General features: G+C 35.9%; 1 protein-coding gene across 2 annotated transcripts; it reads left to right on the plus strand.

The window, feature by feature from the left end:
- The first annotated feature begins 484 nt into the window (after positions 1-484).
- LOC123523114 (elongation factor Tu, mitochondrial-like) lies at positions 485-18661 on the plus strand. 2 transcript variants are annotated; one of them, XM_045300751.2, is made up of 3 exons: positions 485-768; positions 14657-14840; positions 15607-18661. In XM_045300751.2, exons 1-3 carry the CDS (start codon positions 520-522, stop codon positions 16608-16610), a joined length of 1437 nt encoding a protein of 478 aa, XP_045156686.2. In that variant the 5' UTR covers positions 485-519; the 3' UTR covers positions 16611-18661. The 2 variants fall into 2 exon arrangements, with proteins under 2 accessions (XP_045156686.2, XP_045156687.2); XM_045300752.2 differs by lacking the exon at positions 485-768 and adding an exon at positions 9313-9490.
- Positions 18662-19175: the final 514 nt, after the last annotated feature.

The raw sequence follows: 19175 nt of genomic DNA on the forward strand, positions 1-19175 counted from the left end.
AATCGGAGGTCACAGACACTTGCAGGCCTCCTCCGCCACCAGCCAATGTCTTTTTGCCTTTGAAAACAAACTGAGCATAGGTCTCTGTCATGAAACATGTTTTTGTTAGTTTCACTTCCGATCATAGCCTTACTCATTTGGCTTATCGGGATAACTTATTTTATGAACTGATATTTTATAGTTGTCATCCCTCTGTGACGTAGACAGCGACAGTCAAAAGTTATCACCCTGTCCAGAAACGTCCTATTATTTGGACTATTCCGATCACTGCAATAAAATGTACCCCCGAAGTGTCTGTGATTGGGCCATGTAAGCTCAAAATCGTATGCCGTATAGCCGAATATTTATTATTTGTCAAAAAAAAAAAAAAAAAAAAAAATGAAAATACGCCATAAGAACATCCGTAAAATTTTCTTTGAAAAAAAAACAACACGGTATAATTTTTTACCCCCAGTTGGGCATTAAGTATTAAAAATACGATCGTGCTTTTCTTATGCACCGGATGAAAAGAAATCCAAGATGGCAGCGCCCATGCGAACTGTCTCCTTGAAAATATTTCAACGTCTGTCACCGTTAAATTTGTATTTAAGATCTTGTCATCATACCCTGAAGTCACAGAACAATTACATGAAGCTTTTCTCCTTGTGTAAGCTAAACAAATATGTGATTAGGTGCTACACTACACCCAACGAGAAGGAACATTGTAACATAGGAACTATAGGTCACGTTGATCATGGTAAAACAACACTGACTGCAGCGCTGACCAAGGTAATTGACAGAACTATCATTTATCACATCCTGTGAAATGTGTCTCAGACTTGTCATTTGATCTTATGTACATTTGTACATCATACTGTCGGACTTGACAATTCTATGACGATGCGCAAAGATATACTGCCAATTTCAGAATAGCGCGCCAAATCAGTGTTTGCATCATATACATTTAGTCACTGACTGATATCGATTTTCTTATCGCGAGTGGCTAATTTTGTAACCGTCATTTACATAAACTCTGCCCAAGACGTGAGTCAAGTTAAACTGAAATGTCTGTCATAAATGTAATATGAACTTAGGTGTTACCTAGAAGGCAGAGCTCCCTTGAAAAATCACCAGTGCCCCTTGAAAATTAAAGGAGTGCTGCTGGAATTATCTGGAATTATGGATCCGTTTTAGGAAGTTTATGTTTATTAAGATCTAATATGAATTTAGGTGCTACCTAGAAGGCAGAGCTACCTTGAAAAATTACCAGTGCCCCTTGAAAATTTAAGGAGTGCTGCTGGAATTATCTGGAATTATGGATCCGTTTTAAGAAGTTTACAGTATGTTCTTTAAGATCTATTAAAATTTTAAGAATTGAAGATAATTCATGATTTCTGAATGAATGTCTTAGAAAGCATTAAAATTAAATCTTGACATGCGAAAATTCTACAAATATGCTTTATACGAACTAAAGAAAGTTACGGTTCTTTTTAGAAGGAAGAATGTGTCCAACTTTTAGGCAAAAATACTGCTTTGATAGACATCTGGTATGGGGGAGTGAAAATCATTTACATATACAAAGCTTGTTTAAAACCCAAAAGACTAGCCATCTTTAAAAGTTAGTGATGAGAATTTTACCCAGAGAAAATCGCTGTTTGTCGAAATTCTCGAAAACTCCTGTTTTATTTACTGAACTGCTAAGTTAACAGTCTATGACATTTTTATGGTTAATCTTTTAGCACTACTGGTATAGAATAGGAATAGTAGTAGGAGCCTTTTTGATGTTTATTGATAATTCATAGCCAACAGTTTTTTATCCCCCGCCGATGAAATCGGGAGGGGGGTATTGAAATGGCGTTGTCCGTCCGTCAGTCTGTCAGTCTGTCAGTCTGTCCGCAGCCATTTCTCAGTAACTACTTGGTAGAATTTCATGAAACATGAACCAACATACTGCGATGATGCCCGTCAAGTTTTTTTTTTGATTGGTCAATTTCCCTCAGAGTTATTGCCCTTGATTTAATAAAAAATGTCTGTCTGCAGCCATTTCTCAGTAACTAACAGGTAGAATTTCATCAAATTTGAAATAGACATGAACCAAGATACTGTGCTGATGCCCTTCAAGTATTTTTTTTGATAGCTCAATTTCCCTCAGAGTTATTGCCCTTGATTTAATGAAAAATGTCCGTCTGCAGCCATTTCTCAGTAACTAGCAGGTAGAATTTCATCAAACTTGAAATAGACATGAACCAAGATACTGTGACGATGCCCTTCAAGTTTTTTTTCGATTGGTCAATTTTCCATATAGTTATTGCCCTTTAATTGTTTAAAAATCCACAGATCTGTACATAACAAACCAACCAATTGGAAGAATTTCATTAAACTTCTTCCATTCTTTTCCATGAACATTTATTATAAACATGTGATGTTGTGTACCTACACCTGGTCACCACCTTACCTTGGTCACCCCCCCCCCCCCCCCCCCCCCCCCCCCCCCCCCCATTTTTTTTTTTTTTTTTTTTTTTTCATTTTTCGTTTTCTTTTTTCATTTTTCGTTTTTTATCAATATTTATAATCAACATGTAAACTGTTGTATCCTCACCCCACCCCCCACCCAAACAAACCATTCATTTTCTTTTAATTTGATTTTGACTAATGAAATTATTTGCTTCTTGGTAACATTCTTAACTTTTTGCTGGATATATTTTTTTGCCGTTCCTCAACTCTGACCCTTTCGGCGGGGGATTCCAATTCATCAAATTTGCTTGTTTTCCTATTAATAAACTCTGGTCAGTGATTTTAAGCTTCTGGATGAAATATATGTGAACGGGGAGAAGAGCATTATGTGCTTTTCACAGTTTAATGGCTGTATCTGTATCTGTATTGATACTCGAAATTATCTCACTGTATATTTTGTTCCCAAAACATTTTTAAAAAATAAGTTTTATCTACACACAGTACATTGGAACCTGACATCACTAACAAAACACTTGTCAAATTTCACATTAATGACTTTATTTTTTTTACAATGCTTTCAAAACTCATAAAAAAAAAACAAAAACCAAAAAAAACAAACAACACTGAAATAAAAAAGAAATTAAAAAAAATTTGCTTCCGGTGAGGATCTAACTCCCGACCTTTGGTTTTCAACGCGAACTCGGTAACCACTGCACCACTCTGGAAGTACGACGTCATCATCACAAATATAAGTATACATAATAAATTTCAGTTATGGCAGTGTGATGAAAATCATTTCCCATTGTAAATATTGTATTTTATCCTTTTTTCCTCGTAGAAAATGTATTTAGCACTAAATTCTTATTATCAGACACTCATTTACATTTTTATTCAACGTTCAAAGCAGTAAGCGAAACGCTTTTGTCAACAGTAAACAGCAAGCGTCTACTGAAGTTTTACTGATTACTATGAGCATTCTGTACTGGAAGAAACCCGAACAACACCAATTCCAAAAAAGTAGTTTTTTTAGCTCACCTGTCACAAAGTGACAAGGTGAGCTTTTGTGATCGTGCAGTGTCCGTCGTCCGTGCGTGCGTCCGTGCGTGCGTCCGTCCGTGCGTAAACTTTTCCTTGTGACATCTCTAGAGGTCACATTTTTCATGGGATCTTTATGAAAATGGGTCAGAATGTTCATCTTGGTAAATTCTAGGTCAAGTTCGAAACTGGGTCACGTGCCGTCAAAAACTAGGTCAGTAGGTCTAAAAATAGAAAAACCTTGTGACCTCTCTAGAGGCCATAATTTTCAATGGATCTTCATGAAAATTGGTCAGAATGTTCATCTTGATGATATCTAGGTCAAGTTCGAAACTGGGTCATGTGCGGTCAGTAGATCTAAAAATAGGTTTTTGTGACCTCTCTAAAGGCCATATTTTTCATGGGATCTGTATGAAAGTTGGTCTGAATGTTCACCTTGATGATATCTAGGTCAAGTTTGAAACTGGGTCACGTGCGGTCAAAAACTAGGTCAGTAGGTCTAAAAATAGAAAAACCTTGTGACCTTTCTAGAGGCCATATATTTCACAAGATCTTCATGAAAATTGGTCAGAACGTTCACCTTGATGATATCTAGGTCAAGTTAGAAACTGGGTCACGTGCCGTCAAAAACTAGGTCAGTAGGTCAAATAATAGAAAAACCTTGTGACCTCTCTAAAGGCCATATTTTTCATGGGATCTGTATGAAAGTTGGTCTGAATGTTCATCTTGATGATATCTAGGTCAAGTTCGAAACTGGGTCAGGTGCGGTCAAAAACTAGGTCAGTAGGTCTAAAAATAGAAAAACCTTGTGACCTCTCTAGAGGCCATATATTTCATGAAGTCTTCATGAAAATTGGTCAGAATGTTCACCTTGATGATATCTAAGTCAGGTTCGAAAGTGGGTCACGTGCCGTCAAAAACTAGGTCAGTAGGTCAAATAATAGAAAAACATTGTGACCTCTCTAGAGGCCATATTTTCCATGGGATCTGTATGAAAGTTTGTCTGAATGTTCATCTTGATGATATCTAGGTCAAGTTCGAAAGTGGGTCACGTGCCATCAAAAACTAGGTCAGTAGGTCAAATAATAGAAAAACCTTGTGACCTCTCTAAAGGCCATATTTTTCAATGGATCTTCATGAAAGTTGCTCTGAATGTTCATCTTGATGATATCTAGGTCAAGTTCGAAACAGGGTCATGCGCGGTCAAAAACTAGGTCAGTAGATCTAAAAATACAAAAACCTTGTGACCTCTCTAGAGGCCATACTTGTGAATGGATCTCCATAAAAATTGGTCAGAATGTTCATCTTGATGATATCTAGGTCAAGTTCGAAAGTGGGTCACGTGCCATCAAAAAGTAGGTCAGTAGGTCAAATAATGAAAAAACGTTGTGACCTCTCTAAGGCCATATTTTTCATGGGATCTGTATGAAAGTTGGTCTGAATGTTTATCTTGATGATATCTAGATAAAATTTGAAACTGGGTCAACTGCGATCAAAAACTAGGTCAGTAGGTCTTGAAATAGAAAAACCTTGTGACCTCTCTAGAGGCCATACCCTTGAATGGATCTTCATGAAATTTGGTCAGAATGTTCACCTTGATGATATCTAGGTCAAGTTTGAAACTGGGGCATGTGCCTTAAAAAACTAGGTCAATAGGTCAAATAATAGAAAAACATTGTGACCTCTCTAGAGACCATATTTTTCAATGGATCTTCATGAAAATTGGTCAGAATTTTTATCTTGATAATATCTAGGTCAAGTTCAAAACTGGGTCACATGAGCTCAAAAACTAGGTCACTATGTCAAATAATAGAAAAAACGACGTCATACTCAAAACTGGATCATGTGGGAAGTGGTGAGCGATTCAGGACCATCATGGTCTTCTTGTTTTTTTAAGTACCACGAATTTTCAACTCGATAGTATAATTCTGTACACAGTTTTATTCATTTTAACCGTAATGCGACGTTAGCGGCGCCGGTAGCTCTGCTATTAAAATTTTAAGAATTGATGATAATTCATGATTTCTGAATGAATGTCTTAGAATGCATTAAGATTAAATCTTGACATGTGAAAACTCTACAAATATGCTATATACGAACTAAAGAAAGATACGGTTCTTTTTAGAAGGAAGAATGTGTCCAATTTTAAAGCAAAAATATTGCTATGATAGACGTCTGGTATGGGAAAATGAAAATCATTTACAAGTACAAAGCTTGTTCAAAATCCAAAAGACTAGCCATCTTTAAAAGTTAGCGATGAGAATTTTACCCAGAGAAAATTACTGTTTGCCAAAATTCTCGAAAACTCCTGTTTTATTTACTGAACTGCTAAGTGAACAGTCTATGACATTTTATGGTTAATCTTTTAGCACTACTGGTATAGAATTTAAAAATTATGTATTTAGTTTAAACATAAATGCCCTGTTTAAATACATTACTCAAGTTATAAAGGTAATAGTTCAAAGCATTCCTGTGTTTGGTAATCCAGCAACATGCGATTCTGAAGACATGCTGGAATTAACTGGATTTTTTTTTCGTACATTGAACATGTATTTAGGTCCTACTTATCAACGATTCAACATCCGGTCATGTAGCCGCTGTACATGAAGTTAAAAACCTTAAGTGATGGGTTCCTTCATTTGGCTTTAAAGGTGGATAATCAGATTTTGGCCATGTAACGGATTTGTTCGAAACTTTAGCATCTGATCATTTACACTCATTTATCCTGTCACTTGCAGTATTTTCGACCTGATATCAGGGTGCCGTATATCTTTCTTGATATACCGTCAGTTGACACGTGACCAGTGATATACGGTCAGTTGATCATGTGACCTTATGATCGATATTATTGTCATAAGAAATTTTGCATTGAAACCATCACCATTGTGTTGGAAAATGTCCGAACTAAGAAAATGAGTGGTCAAATAATGAGCTTTCATTCAAAAACGAAGAAGTTATTGCGATTTTGTCGGTGATTACGTCATTATATAAGTGATGTCATTACGAATTTGACGTTATTAAAACGGTTGTCGCACACTTATTTTTGTAAAATAAATTGCCAAATATCGGAAAATGAAGTAATGACAAGATAAATAGAATAATAGGTTAGTGCCTAAGATGGAGAAAGTTTATCTGGCTCGGCTCCGGACGTTATCAGGTTCACCTTCGGCTCACCCGATAACCTCCTCCACCTCACCAGATAAACTTTCTCATCTACGGCACTAACCTATTATTCTCTATTTATGTTCACTTAACACTTAATACAAATTAGATTTTCACTGGAGGTATTTTTAAAATTTCATTTTCCTATCCTGGTTGCCCAACCAAGATAGAGTTATTTTATCATAAGTATAAATTTGATAAACATACTTTGCCTAAGGAAATGTATAAATATTAGACATATTGTAATATATTTGTAAAATATTTGCATTAAAAATTATGTATTTAGATGGATTTCATTACATAATGTAGAAACGCAAGTTTGAAAAATTATTATTACCTCCCTTTGCCTATCTTGGTTGCGCAAACAAGATAGATTGGAAATAAATGAATTCAGAAGCTACACACAGCTTTTAAACTTGCATTTTGGTTCAGATTGTTCAATAGTTGATATGTCTATCAAATGCAAATGTAAAACAAGACATTGTATCGAAATAAAAAGAAATACCCAGCTTTTTATATACTTTCATATTAAAGGGGAGTAATTACAAAATTTTATAAAAATAATAAAATATACATTTCAGATAGGAATCTAACTCTATGTAATTGGTCTTTTTGTTCCTTAAATAATTCTCTACCAGAATATACAAAAAGTAAAAAATGTCATCAGATGTTGTTTAAATGTGATTGACCACCTTTAATAGCAAATTGAAACTTGATTCGGGATTCATGAAAAAGTACGTCTCCTTGCCAAGAAACTTGCTCACAACGGAAATTTATTTTCTTGGGTTTAACACCAGATTTCAACAGTTCTTCTTTGATGTCGGGTGGTTAGTTTACTTAATTAAGCATCGCTCCTGGGAAGAACCAGTACTAGACTCTCGTCTCCGTAGGAAACTGCCAACTTAATCACATAAAGAAATATGGGTGGTAGGAAGGCTTGAACCTGTGCCCCCACCCCAATCAGTGAGAGGTTACAGTGATTTCAAGACAACGACTAACCATCAACTACGGGAGCAGTCAAACAATGGATGGGTACTACAATTTGGATTCTAGAAATCACACTGCAGAAGTCGACATAGAACTCTCAAGTTGATTAAGGGCAATGGAATCGACTGACAGCTTAGTTTTATCTCTACTTTTATCTGTTTGACATAAGTATTGACATCGCATACCACATGTCTGCTGCATTCAGTAATGATTTGACGGATTTCTTTGAAATAATGTATATTTTTTCATACTGAAAACTTTTCCAATTAAATTCTAATCAATGTCGATCCTTTGCTTTGGTATTTTACAGATTATGTCGTAAATACAAAATAGATTCTATAGAACTAAAGTGTCTCAAAAGATTTTTTTGATTTAAAACTGTGATCATAGTAAAAATGTTCACAGCGTTTGTAAAAGGTGATCTTGCTTATACTTTGCCTGTCACAAATACTAGTTTTTAACGATCGTACCATCTGACCATAATATGCATTTAATCAGAATAACATGTGCTTTACGATCGTACCATCTGACTATAATATGCATTTAATCAGAATCACATGTGCTTTTGTTAGTTTAAAATCATAACTATAATTTTCCTATCGTAAGCTTGTCTGACTTCGATAATTCTCGGCGTCGAACTTGGAAAGATCGAAATAAACAGCATCAAAGCAACCTAAATTAACCCACATGAAACCTGGAAGACTGGATGTGGTAATCAGACTCAGATGGAGGTGTAATTATAGTGACCACATCACTTGGTATTTTTTACCGACAACCGGATTACATCGCATCTTAGGAAAGGAAATGCGTATTAGTTTTTTTTTTTAAATGGCTGCTTGTTTATCGCGAACTTTTCCCCTGTAAGAGTCTGTCCCTTAACCCTTAGCCTGCTAATTTCTATGATGAACTTGTCCATCTTTCAATTTGGACAGTACCATTAACTGTTAAAAGGGGCGCTTACAAAAAGATACAGACTGAATGGCGAACAGTGCAGACCATGATCATACTGCATGGATGTGCAGGCTGATATTGGTCTGCACTGGTCGCAAAGGCAGAAGCACTTGCCACAATCGGGCTAAAGGTTGAAAGAGAAGAAAGGCATTATACATACATGTACTAGGTATTACCAGACGTTCACAATTCTAGCTACAAAACTTTCAGTTGTATTTTGACAAGATACTGCATGTAGTTTTGAATAAATATTGCCGAGTTTGTTTTCTCAGAATTGAAAGCAAAATGAGTAAATGAACCTTATAGTTCAATGTGGAAGACAACATCGATAATAAGCGGTATTTTCGGCATTTGAAAAAAAAATCCATGACCGACATCCGCGGATACTATAAATACAAATTATACAATCAATGTCGATCTTCGGACAGTTCAGACCTATAATGTAAATAGTTTTAAGTGTATATGCTGCGTATGTGTACATGCACATGTATGTATATACCGGTATTGTAATGATTATGCAGGATTATCCTGAAATAAACTCCCGCAATATTTCACTTTTGTAACTAACACTTTACCAGGTTGCTTTCCACTGCGACCGATAGAAATATACGTTTGGGCGGAGCAAACTACAGGCGTCATCAAATTACCCTCTCACCGATCACTAGAGTGACAGCTACGTCATTTACTACCTGCGTTTGATGTAAACACCCATTCGGTGAGCTTTTCTGAAATTGGCAGTAAAAGAATGCATATAGAGAAGCTGAAAGATAAAGTAAGAAGCAGGTCGGTCTAAGAATGTATGATGCTAAGTAAAAAGATAGAAACAAGTGTGGAAAAATGTTGCCCAGCTACATTCACACCATCAGGATATGACCAGTTCTACTTCCTCCAGGGTGCGATAGGAATGATAGGAAGCGAATGGGTATTTCTGTGTTTAACATTTAAATTTGCAACAATCTGTGCTAACATTTTTTTGATGGCTGGTCACGTCTAAACTTAGTCTTCATATTTATAAGATTTATTCAATATTCACATAAAACTTGAATTTGAGAGGTTCACAGATACAAATTTAAGCACGTACTAGCGTCCACCAATAGTTTACAATATCTTTCAAAAAGTAAATAATGAGGAACATAAGTCATGAGGAATAATATTGGCTTGTTGGCACAAATAGATTAGACAAAATAATGTCAAATTATGTTGTGACAAACAATATTTAGGGTGTTTATGTTGTCCACACATTCAGTGGCCATTACGAGCACAAATAATTTCCTTTACTTGTGGCACGCGCGGTCAATTGATTATGAAACAAATTCTTACGTGCCAATTAATTTCTTGTAAGAAATAACAAGAGAAGTGGGTGTGTATGCATTTGCATATCGTAATCTTGGTTTTTATTGATTTATTTGTGCTTTATTATTCCTGCTGAATTTCAAATATAATTCATTGAAGGGTTTGATACACTTGCTAATCCTTTATGATTATCAACAGTCTATCAGGGATCATCTTACAAGGCGATTTGAGCAATATCGTTGCTTTAAAGTCGGCCACTTCGCCTAATTATCACCTCCGGGCGAAATCCAAATCGCCGAGTTTTTCAGTGAGTTATTATCTGTTTACTTAAAGTTGCAAAACTTGATGCATATTCTAGATTAAATTATCGATAAATCCATGGTCAACCCCGCCTACTCGCCTGTCAAACTTCAGCCAATTGTAGCGTTAATATCTAACAGTGTCAATCAATAATATTGTAAGCCGCCGCCATTTTGAAAATTTTCAATCGGCGTGTAAAAAGCCAATAAACTTAACGAGAGCATGATTTTATGCAACAATTGTATGTTATTCTTTCATTTTATTAAAGATTACTTTAAAAATTATTTCAATTACCATAATTACGGTCAATTTCTGTAAATGAACGGCTGGGGTACTGTAGATAAAAAATGATTTCGCGAACGTCAGAACTGCCGTACAAAATATTGTAAAAAGATCGCCATTAACTACGAGTTTGGTATTATTTTCGAAAAAAAAAATAAAATTTAATGAATAAATTAAATGTATAAATCTGAACAAGTTGGTGCAAAAATCGGGCATTATAAAAGTACGAGAATCGAAACATTAATGAAAATTTTCACACCGTTTTGATCGTGCACCTGTTAAATTTACAAATTTCGGACATGTAAATTTCGGATAAAAATTTAAAGGTGACTTTTTCATAGTTAAGTTTATACTTTATTTAGAAATTCATGAAAATGATAATGCAAGAATCAATTTCCTTAAATAATTACTGTTTATAAGTTACAGCTAGACCCACAGAAAGTGGATATATATAGGCAAGAAACTGAATGCTATGCCGATTCTTCTCCTTAAATTTCTCAACTTCTCCCTAAATTCTCCTCCCTAAAATTTTGACCTAGGCTGATCCCTGGTCTATATTACTATAAATTAATCGGCACGGAACAGAATAGTTATTTGATGTTCCTCAGTTGTTTACGTTTTGAAAGAAAATGCAAATGAACAGGTGAATGCTAGTATCTGTGAACCATTTGTATTCAAGTTTTAGATGAATATTGATAAAATCTTAATTTGGTATTTCAGCAAAATTAAAAATGTAAAATTAAGCAATATCTGGAAAAGGGAGGTCCATACCCCTAGACAGCCCATAATAGGCTTATCTATAATTCTAGAATCAGATTCTAGAGGTATGGATCTGTACACCTAGACACTAGAATCCGTATCAGTTGTACATTTTACATTCAGTAAACACTAACCACTGCAACACTCAATTAGAATGCTTTAGGATTACATGGTACAGAAAGAGCTTTACTCAGTCAGAACACTTTAGGATGACATTGTACAGAAAGGGCTTTACTCAATTAGAATGCTTTAGGATGACATTGTACAGAGAGCTTTACTCACTTAGATTGCTTTAGGATGACATTGTACAGAAAGGGCTTTACTCAATTAGAATGCTTTAGGCTGACATTGTACAGAGAGCTTTACTCACAGTGATTGCTTTAGGATGACATTGTACAGAAAGGGCTTTACTCAGTTAGATTGCTTAAGGATGACATTGTACAGAAAGGGCTTTACTCAGTTAGAATGCTTTAGGATGACATTGTACAGAAAGGGCTTTACTCAGTTAGTATGCTTTAGGATGACATTGTACAGAGAGCTTTACTCACTTAGATTGCTTTAGGATGACATTGTACAGAAAGGGCTTTATTCAGTTAGAATGCTTTAGGATGACATTGTACAGACAGCTTTACTCACTTAGATTGCTTTAGGATGACATTTAACAGAAAGGGCTTTACTCAATTAGAATGCTTTAGGATGACATTGTACAGAAAGGGCTTTACTTAGTTAGAATGCTTTAGGATGACATTGTACAGAAAGGGCTTTACTCAGTTAGAATGCTTTAGGATGACATTGTACAGAAAGGGCTTTACTCAGTTAGAATGCTTAGGATGACATTGTACAGAAAAGGCTTTACTCAGTTAGAATGCTTTAGGATGACATTGTACAGAGAGCTTTACTCACTTAGAATGCTTTAGGATGACATTGTACAGAAAGGGCTTTACTCAGTTAGAATGCTTTAGGATGACATTGTACAGAAAGGGCTTTACTCAGTTAGAATGCTTAGGATGACATTGTACAGAAAGGGCTTACTCAGTTAGAATGCTTTAGGATGACATTGTACAGAGAACTTTACTCACTTAGAATGCTTTAGGATGACATTGTACAGAAAGGGCTTTACTCAGTTAGAATGCTTTAGGATGACATTGTACAGAGAACTTTACTCACTTAGAATGCTTAGGATGACATTGTACAGAAAGGGCTTTACTCAGTTAGAATGCTTTAGGATGACATTGTACAGAGAACTTTACTCACTTAGAATGCTTTAGGATGACATTGTACAGAAAGGGCTTTACTCACTTAGAATGCTTTAGGATGACATTGTACAGAAAGAGCTTTACTCACTTAGAATGCTTAGGATGACATTGTACAGAAAGGGCTTTACTCAGTTAGAATGCTTTAGGATGACATTGCACAGAAAGGGCTTTACTCAGTTAGAATGCTTTAGGATGACATTGCACAGAAAGGGCTTTACTCAGTTAGAATGCTTTAGGATGACATTGTACAGAAAGAGCTTTACTCAGTTAGAATGCTTAGGATGACATTGTACAGAAAGGGCTTTACTCACTTAGAATGCTTAGGATGACATTGTACAGAAAGGGCTTTACTCAGTTAGAATGCTTTAGGATGACATTGTACAGAAAGGGCTTTACTCACTTAGAATGCTTAGGATGACATTGTACAGAAAGGGCTTTACTCAATTAGAATGCTTTAGAATGACATTGTACAGAAAGAGCTTTACTCACTTAGAATGCTTTAGGATGACATTGTACAGAAAGGGCTTTACTCAGTTAGAATGCTTTAGGATGACATTGTACAGAGAACTTTACTCACTTAGAATGCTTAGGATGACATTGTACAGAAAGGGCTTTACTCAGTTAGAATGCTTTAGGATGACATTGTACAGAGAACTTTACTCACTTAGAATGCTTAGGATGACATTGTACAGAAAGGGCTTTACTCAGTTAGAATGCTTTAGGATGACATTGTACAGAAAGGGCTTTACTCAGTTAGAATGCTTTAGGATGACATTGTACAGGAAGGGCTTTACTCAGTTAGAATGCTTTAGGATGACATTGTACAGAAAGGGCTTTACTCAGTTAGAATGCTTTAGGATGACATTGTACAGAAAGGGCTTTACTCAGTTAGAATGCTTTAGGATGACATTGTACAGAAAGGGCTTTACTCAGTTAGAATGCTTTAGGATGACATTGTACAGAAAGGGCTTTACTCAGTTAGAATGCTTAGGATGACATTGTACAGAAATACTGGTAGCTAAAATTGAAGGTTGCATTTTAAATAGGTCTTTAAACTGTTAAAGGGTAAATTCCAATGATGTACCGGTATTTTACATTGAAAGACATAGAAATTAATGTCTTGTTTTAAAAATTACTGTTATGTTTGTTCTAATGATCTTTATTAAGTGGTAAATGAGTTTCTTATTTGTTTTAAATGAAACAAATAATTGAAGACATGGTTGGTTTAGCTGATGCATTTCCTAGAATAAAAATAAGGCTTGGAAATCAGTCTATAAAATGGGTTAAACATGAAGGCCAAATGAATTAGGCTAGTGTCCCCTGCTTGCATATTGGGTGATCCAGCCAACCAGACTTGTAGTTACACAGGAGCTTCAAATCACTAGTGTTCATCTCCAATATGCAGAGGCAATCAAAACTGCAATAATGCCTTCAAATAATTTGGTTTTTCCAGATTTCCTTCACAAAAAGATGACAAATATTTTAGTAACTGTAAAATGCTGTTAGTTTACTGCTGTTTCATATACATACAGCCATTATCTATTATAAGCAAAAGTTTGAAAATTTTCTTTGAAATTGTGCAAGTTTGAAACCTGTCATGGGTATCCAATACCATTGTCCTTGCTTCAATAATCTTAACAACACTTTAGACCTTTTTAATATAGATGAACTTTTGTTGGTAGTACAGTAGCGGAAGTTAGTTTTGGGCAGTATACTTTAAGACTGAAGTATCTTTTAGCTATTTATGTAACATAAAATTTCCTAAAATATAGTATTACAAATGCCCAATTACAGAGAACCACAGAGAAACAATGAGAACAAATCTGATTCTAAGAACTGGTATTCGAGACTTTAATCTGAAGATGTTACTAACTTCAGGAGAAAATGACAAGTGGAAAGACATAAGACCAGTTATATTAGACGAGCTTAGCCAGTATATTGATAAATCAAAAAGATTTGTTAAGTCAGTTCTGACCGATGACACAACCGGACTCCACATTAATGCTTAAAAAATATAAAAGTTACAAGATTAATACAAAACACTACCTGAGAGACTTTTACATTGTGACTTTTTACCGAGGTTGGAGACGACAACGATGTGTTATTGCGGCCGGAAGGCTTCGAATCAAGATCAAGATCACTCCCTTTAAAACTGAAATTTGACACGCACAAGAGTTGTATGAACTGATATATTTCAGGTCCTTGCTGAAAGTAACCCTGATAACAAATTCTTTGACTATGCGTCTATAGACAGAGCGGCAGAGGAGAGGAGGAGGGGAATCACTATCTATGCCACACATGTTTCATATGAAACAGCTAAGAGACATTATGCACATACAGATTGTCCTGGTCATATAGATTTCATCAAGAATATGATTACAGGTTTGTTGGATTAACCCTTAGCCTACTAAATTTCTATAATGAAGTTGTCCATCTTTCAGTTTGGACAGTACCATTAACTGATAAAAGGGGTGCATACTGAAATGATACTGAATGAATGGCGAACAGTGCAGATTATGATCAGACTGCATGGATGTGCAGGCTATCTTTATCTGCACTGGTCACAAAGGCAGAATCTATTGTGTCCAGCATGATAAGAGTTAAGAAAAAGTGTATCTGTTTAGAAAAGATGCAAAGGAGTTAACTTGTCAAATGTGTAAACTGCCATTGCTTTCAGTCTGTTTGACTGAAGATTTTTTCCCTTCGGAAAATATGTTGGTTTGTTTTCTCTTAATATGTTTTCTGCATGATACATTTAGGGCTTGGTGGAAACAGTTATTATCTCTTTCTTGATTTCATTATTTTAGTTGCATAAGTTTTACACTTTTGAATATTATGTGTAGCAAACTTTCAGCATTCTTTGTTCCTATTTGGTAAAGTAGTTGGAGACCGCAGTAATTAAACTTGTAATTTATTTCTATTTCTGTGGAATCAAGTAGATGTAAATATAAAATCATGCTAGTTTTAAAGTCAGTTTATGGCTTGTATATCATTGATTACCCAATTCAGTAATAAAAGAGATAACTAAGTCAGTTTGCAAGTTATGGCATGTGACATTTAAATCATGATAATAATCATTTTAAAACATGATTTACAAAGCTAACTGCCAGGCTGTGATAGTATTGTGATAAGGATGTTACTATTTCAGGAACGTCACAAATGGATGGTGCGATTCTGGTGGTTGCAGCAACTGATGGTACAATGCCGCAGACTAGAGAGCATTTGCTACTTGCACGGCAGATAGGTCTTCAGAGAGTGGTAGTATTTCTGAATAAAGCTGACATTGTGGATGAGGAAATGCTGGAACTTGTTGAACTTGAAGTGCGAGAACTACTTGAGGAGTTTGGTTACGATTCTGAAGAAACTCCAGTCATATGTGGTTCTGCATTGGAGGCATTACAAGGCAAAGATACAAAATATGGTAAAGGAGCGATACTGAAATTAGCAGACACGATTGACACTTATATTCAAGTTCCGGAGAGGGATTTAGAGGCTCCATTTTTCTTGCCTGTTGAGTCGTCGGTATCGGTGCCTGGGCGTGGTACGGTTTTGATCGGAACGCTATTGCGAGGAGTACTTAGAAGAGGCGCTGAAGCCCATTTACTCGGACACGATAATTTTTTCAAGACTTCAGCATCAGATTTACAGGTTTTTAACAAATCTGTCCCAGAATGCAAAGCCGGTGAAAATGTTGGGGTGTTGATACGTGGAATAAAAAATGATGTCATCAAACGCGGGATGGCATTATGTGCACCAGATTCTCAAGTTCAATCGAACTTTGTTGAAGCCCAGATATATGTGTTAACAAAGGGTGAGGGTGGGCGAAGTAAACCATTAATGAATAATTACACTCAAAATTTGTTTTCATCTATATGGAACATTGACTCCATGGTCCGGTTTTTACCAGACACCGAAATGGTTATGCCAGGGGAGACTGCGAAGGTGAATATTTTATTCAGGAGGTCGATGGTTGTACGTGAAGGCCAAAAATTTACAGTACGTGAAAATGCACTTACAACAATATCAGGAATAGTGACACAAGTATTGCCGATTTCAGACATTGAAATTAAAGGATTCAACTATAGACCACCTGCTGCTATGAAAATTGAATCTGGTAGCCGGGTTGTTCAAGCCAGGAGAGGGAAAAAATGAACTGTTTTAAGAATGACTTTAAAGCAGCATGCCGCCAGATTTGGCTAAAATAATCTTTCTTTCAAATTGAAGTTTTGGTCATATTATGAACATTAAAATATGAATTTTTGTTTGTAAAATATTTTAAAAATTCCAAATCAAGAAAAAAAGATGACCGCGTCGGGAATTGAAGCCAGGACCGCCATGGCAATAAAGACATTTTCCGGTCATTGTAACCAATAGCGCTATAGCTGAAGTAGTGAATAATGACTTCAAAATATAGATACCTATAATGGAGACAGTTTAAATGGAGTAAAAGGGTGACAAATGCTTTTCAATTTTCATTGTTAAAAGTAGTAAAAACAGCAAATTCTCATGTGTTTCCGTAACATAAAGTTTGTCAGTAATTAAGTTTTGAAGCCTTCTTTAGAAATATAGCATTTATTTCAAAATATCTAAAAAAAATATGTTTTTTTTGTTGTTGAACGATCTGGAGGCATGCGGCTTTAATAAATTTAAGAAGTTAAATTTGAATTTTAGTAAATTTTTATTTAAGAAGCTAAATTTGAATTTTACAGAGGTTTATCATCTGTAGGTTAATAGATGGCAGGTTGTTTCTTTGAGTTATAAGGGCTGTTGTAAGGTGAGGCCTAAGGACTGTAATCACAGCCCGTATCCATTATCACATAAAGCCTGTGTTCTAAATATTTACCAAATTATTGCAAGCTTCTTTGTTTTACTGTTCTTTTTTATGACTGCTCTTTTTATCATCATGCTTCACGCAAGGGTTGGTCTTGGTAAGTAGCAAACATCTGCTAGTTTTGGGTCAGGTGTCCTTAAGGTCAAGGTCACTGGGGTTAGAATATTGCAACTTGTGGCAAGCTTCTCAACTTCTCTATATGAGCCGCGCCATGAGAAAACCAACATAGTGGCTTTGCGACCAGCATGGATCCAGACCATCTGCGCAGTCTGGTCAGGATCCATGCTGTTTGCTTTCAAAGCCTATTGCAATTAAAAAACCTGTTGGTGAACAGCATGGATCCTGACCAGACTGCGCGGATGCGCAGGCAGGTCTGGATCCATGCTGCTCGCAAAGCCACTATGTTGGTTTTCCCATGGCACGGCTCATATGTTCTTAAGTACAGCCCCTATAATAATGAAACCTAACAGAAGGATTGATCTTAGTAAGGGGCAGTCATCTTTTGGTTTAGGGCCAGGTCAAGGTCGCTGGGGTGAGATTTTTTAATAGTGTTGGTTTAAGTTCTTCTTAAAACCCCTACCCGCATGTTCTACCCCGCTGACTCTAACTTGTCTCCCTACTTGACACATGCACACATATCCCTTCTGCACTCCATTCCTAGTTTTTTTTTTGTCATACCTGACATTTATGTAAGTCATATTTCTCTTATGGTAACTCATTTTTGCTCAAATTCCCCCTCTCACTTACTTATAATAATAATACATGTAATGTCTTTGTAAACATTTTCGAATAGCAAAACCAGTGTTCTTTGGCAGTTCTTTTCAAAATTATGTTTTTAAACTGGATAAAAATTTGTATTTTGTTTCTTTTAGTGAAATTATTTATTCAAAAAGAAAATACTGCTATGGTTTATGTAAAAAATGTAAAAAAAGAACTCTATGCTGTTTGAGTCTATAAAGCATCATGATGTCTATTCAGGGACATGAATTTCTTGTGTCAATTGTTGATGCCATGGTCATAGTGGCTTTTAGGCTTATTATGATATGATCTTGTAATGATGTGTCAAACGATACAGAAACAGGAAACGTCCTACTTGTTACTATCTAAAGGTATGTATGTAAAAATAATCTACAAAGCACAGTCTTGCGAATTGTCACTTCTGAAAAAATCTCTTGAAAGTGTGTTAGATTACTTGAGTTGTGTGAACAGTAAAGGAAACAGTTTATGGTTTGTTTCTATGATGAAAGAATAATAATTGTAGCTGATCTAAAGATACCCGGTGGAAACTGGCACATAATAATCTTAAGTTTTTCAGAAAAGTAATTTTATTTTTGAAATATGATTAACTGTTTATAAAACTGTTTTGGAAAAATGTGTTATGTTTTCAATTATTACCTGTGGACAGATGAAATTCGTATCCACTCAATAACTAAAGTACTTTTTCAGAAATACACAAATTTTAAACAGAAAGGACACTGGAAAAGGCACTTCAGCCACAGTGAATTGCTAAGGTCACAGGAAAGGGCACTTCAGCCACAGTGAACTGCCAAGGTCACAGGAAAGGGCAGTTCAGCCACAGTGAATTGCCAAGGTCACAGGAAAGGGCAGTTCAGCCACAGTGAACTGCCAAGGTCACAGGAAAGGGCAGTTCAGCCACAGTGAACTTCCAAGGTCACAGGAAAGGGCAGTTCAGCCACAGTGAATTGCCAAGGTCACAGGGAAGGGCAGTTCAGCCACAGTGAATTGCCAAGGTCACAGGAAAGGACATTTCAGCCAAAGTGAACTGCCAAGGTCACAGAAAAGGGCAGTTCAGCCACAGTGAATTGCCAAGGTCACAGGAAAGGGCAGTTCAGCCACAGTGAACTGCCAAGGTCACAGGAAAGGAC

This window comes from Mercenaria mercenaria, chromosome 8, assembly GCF_021730395.1.
Source record: "Mercenaria mercenaria strain notata chromosome 8, MADL_Memer_1, whole genome shotgun sequence".
NCBI classification, from domain to species: domain Eukaryota; kingdom Metazoa; phylum Mollusca; class Bivalvia; order Venerida; family Veneridae; genus Mercenaria; species Mercenaria mercenaria.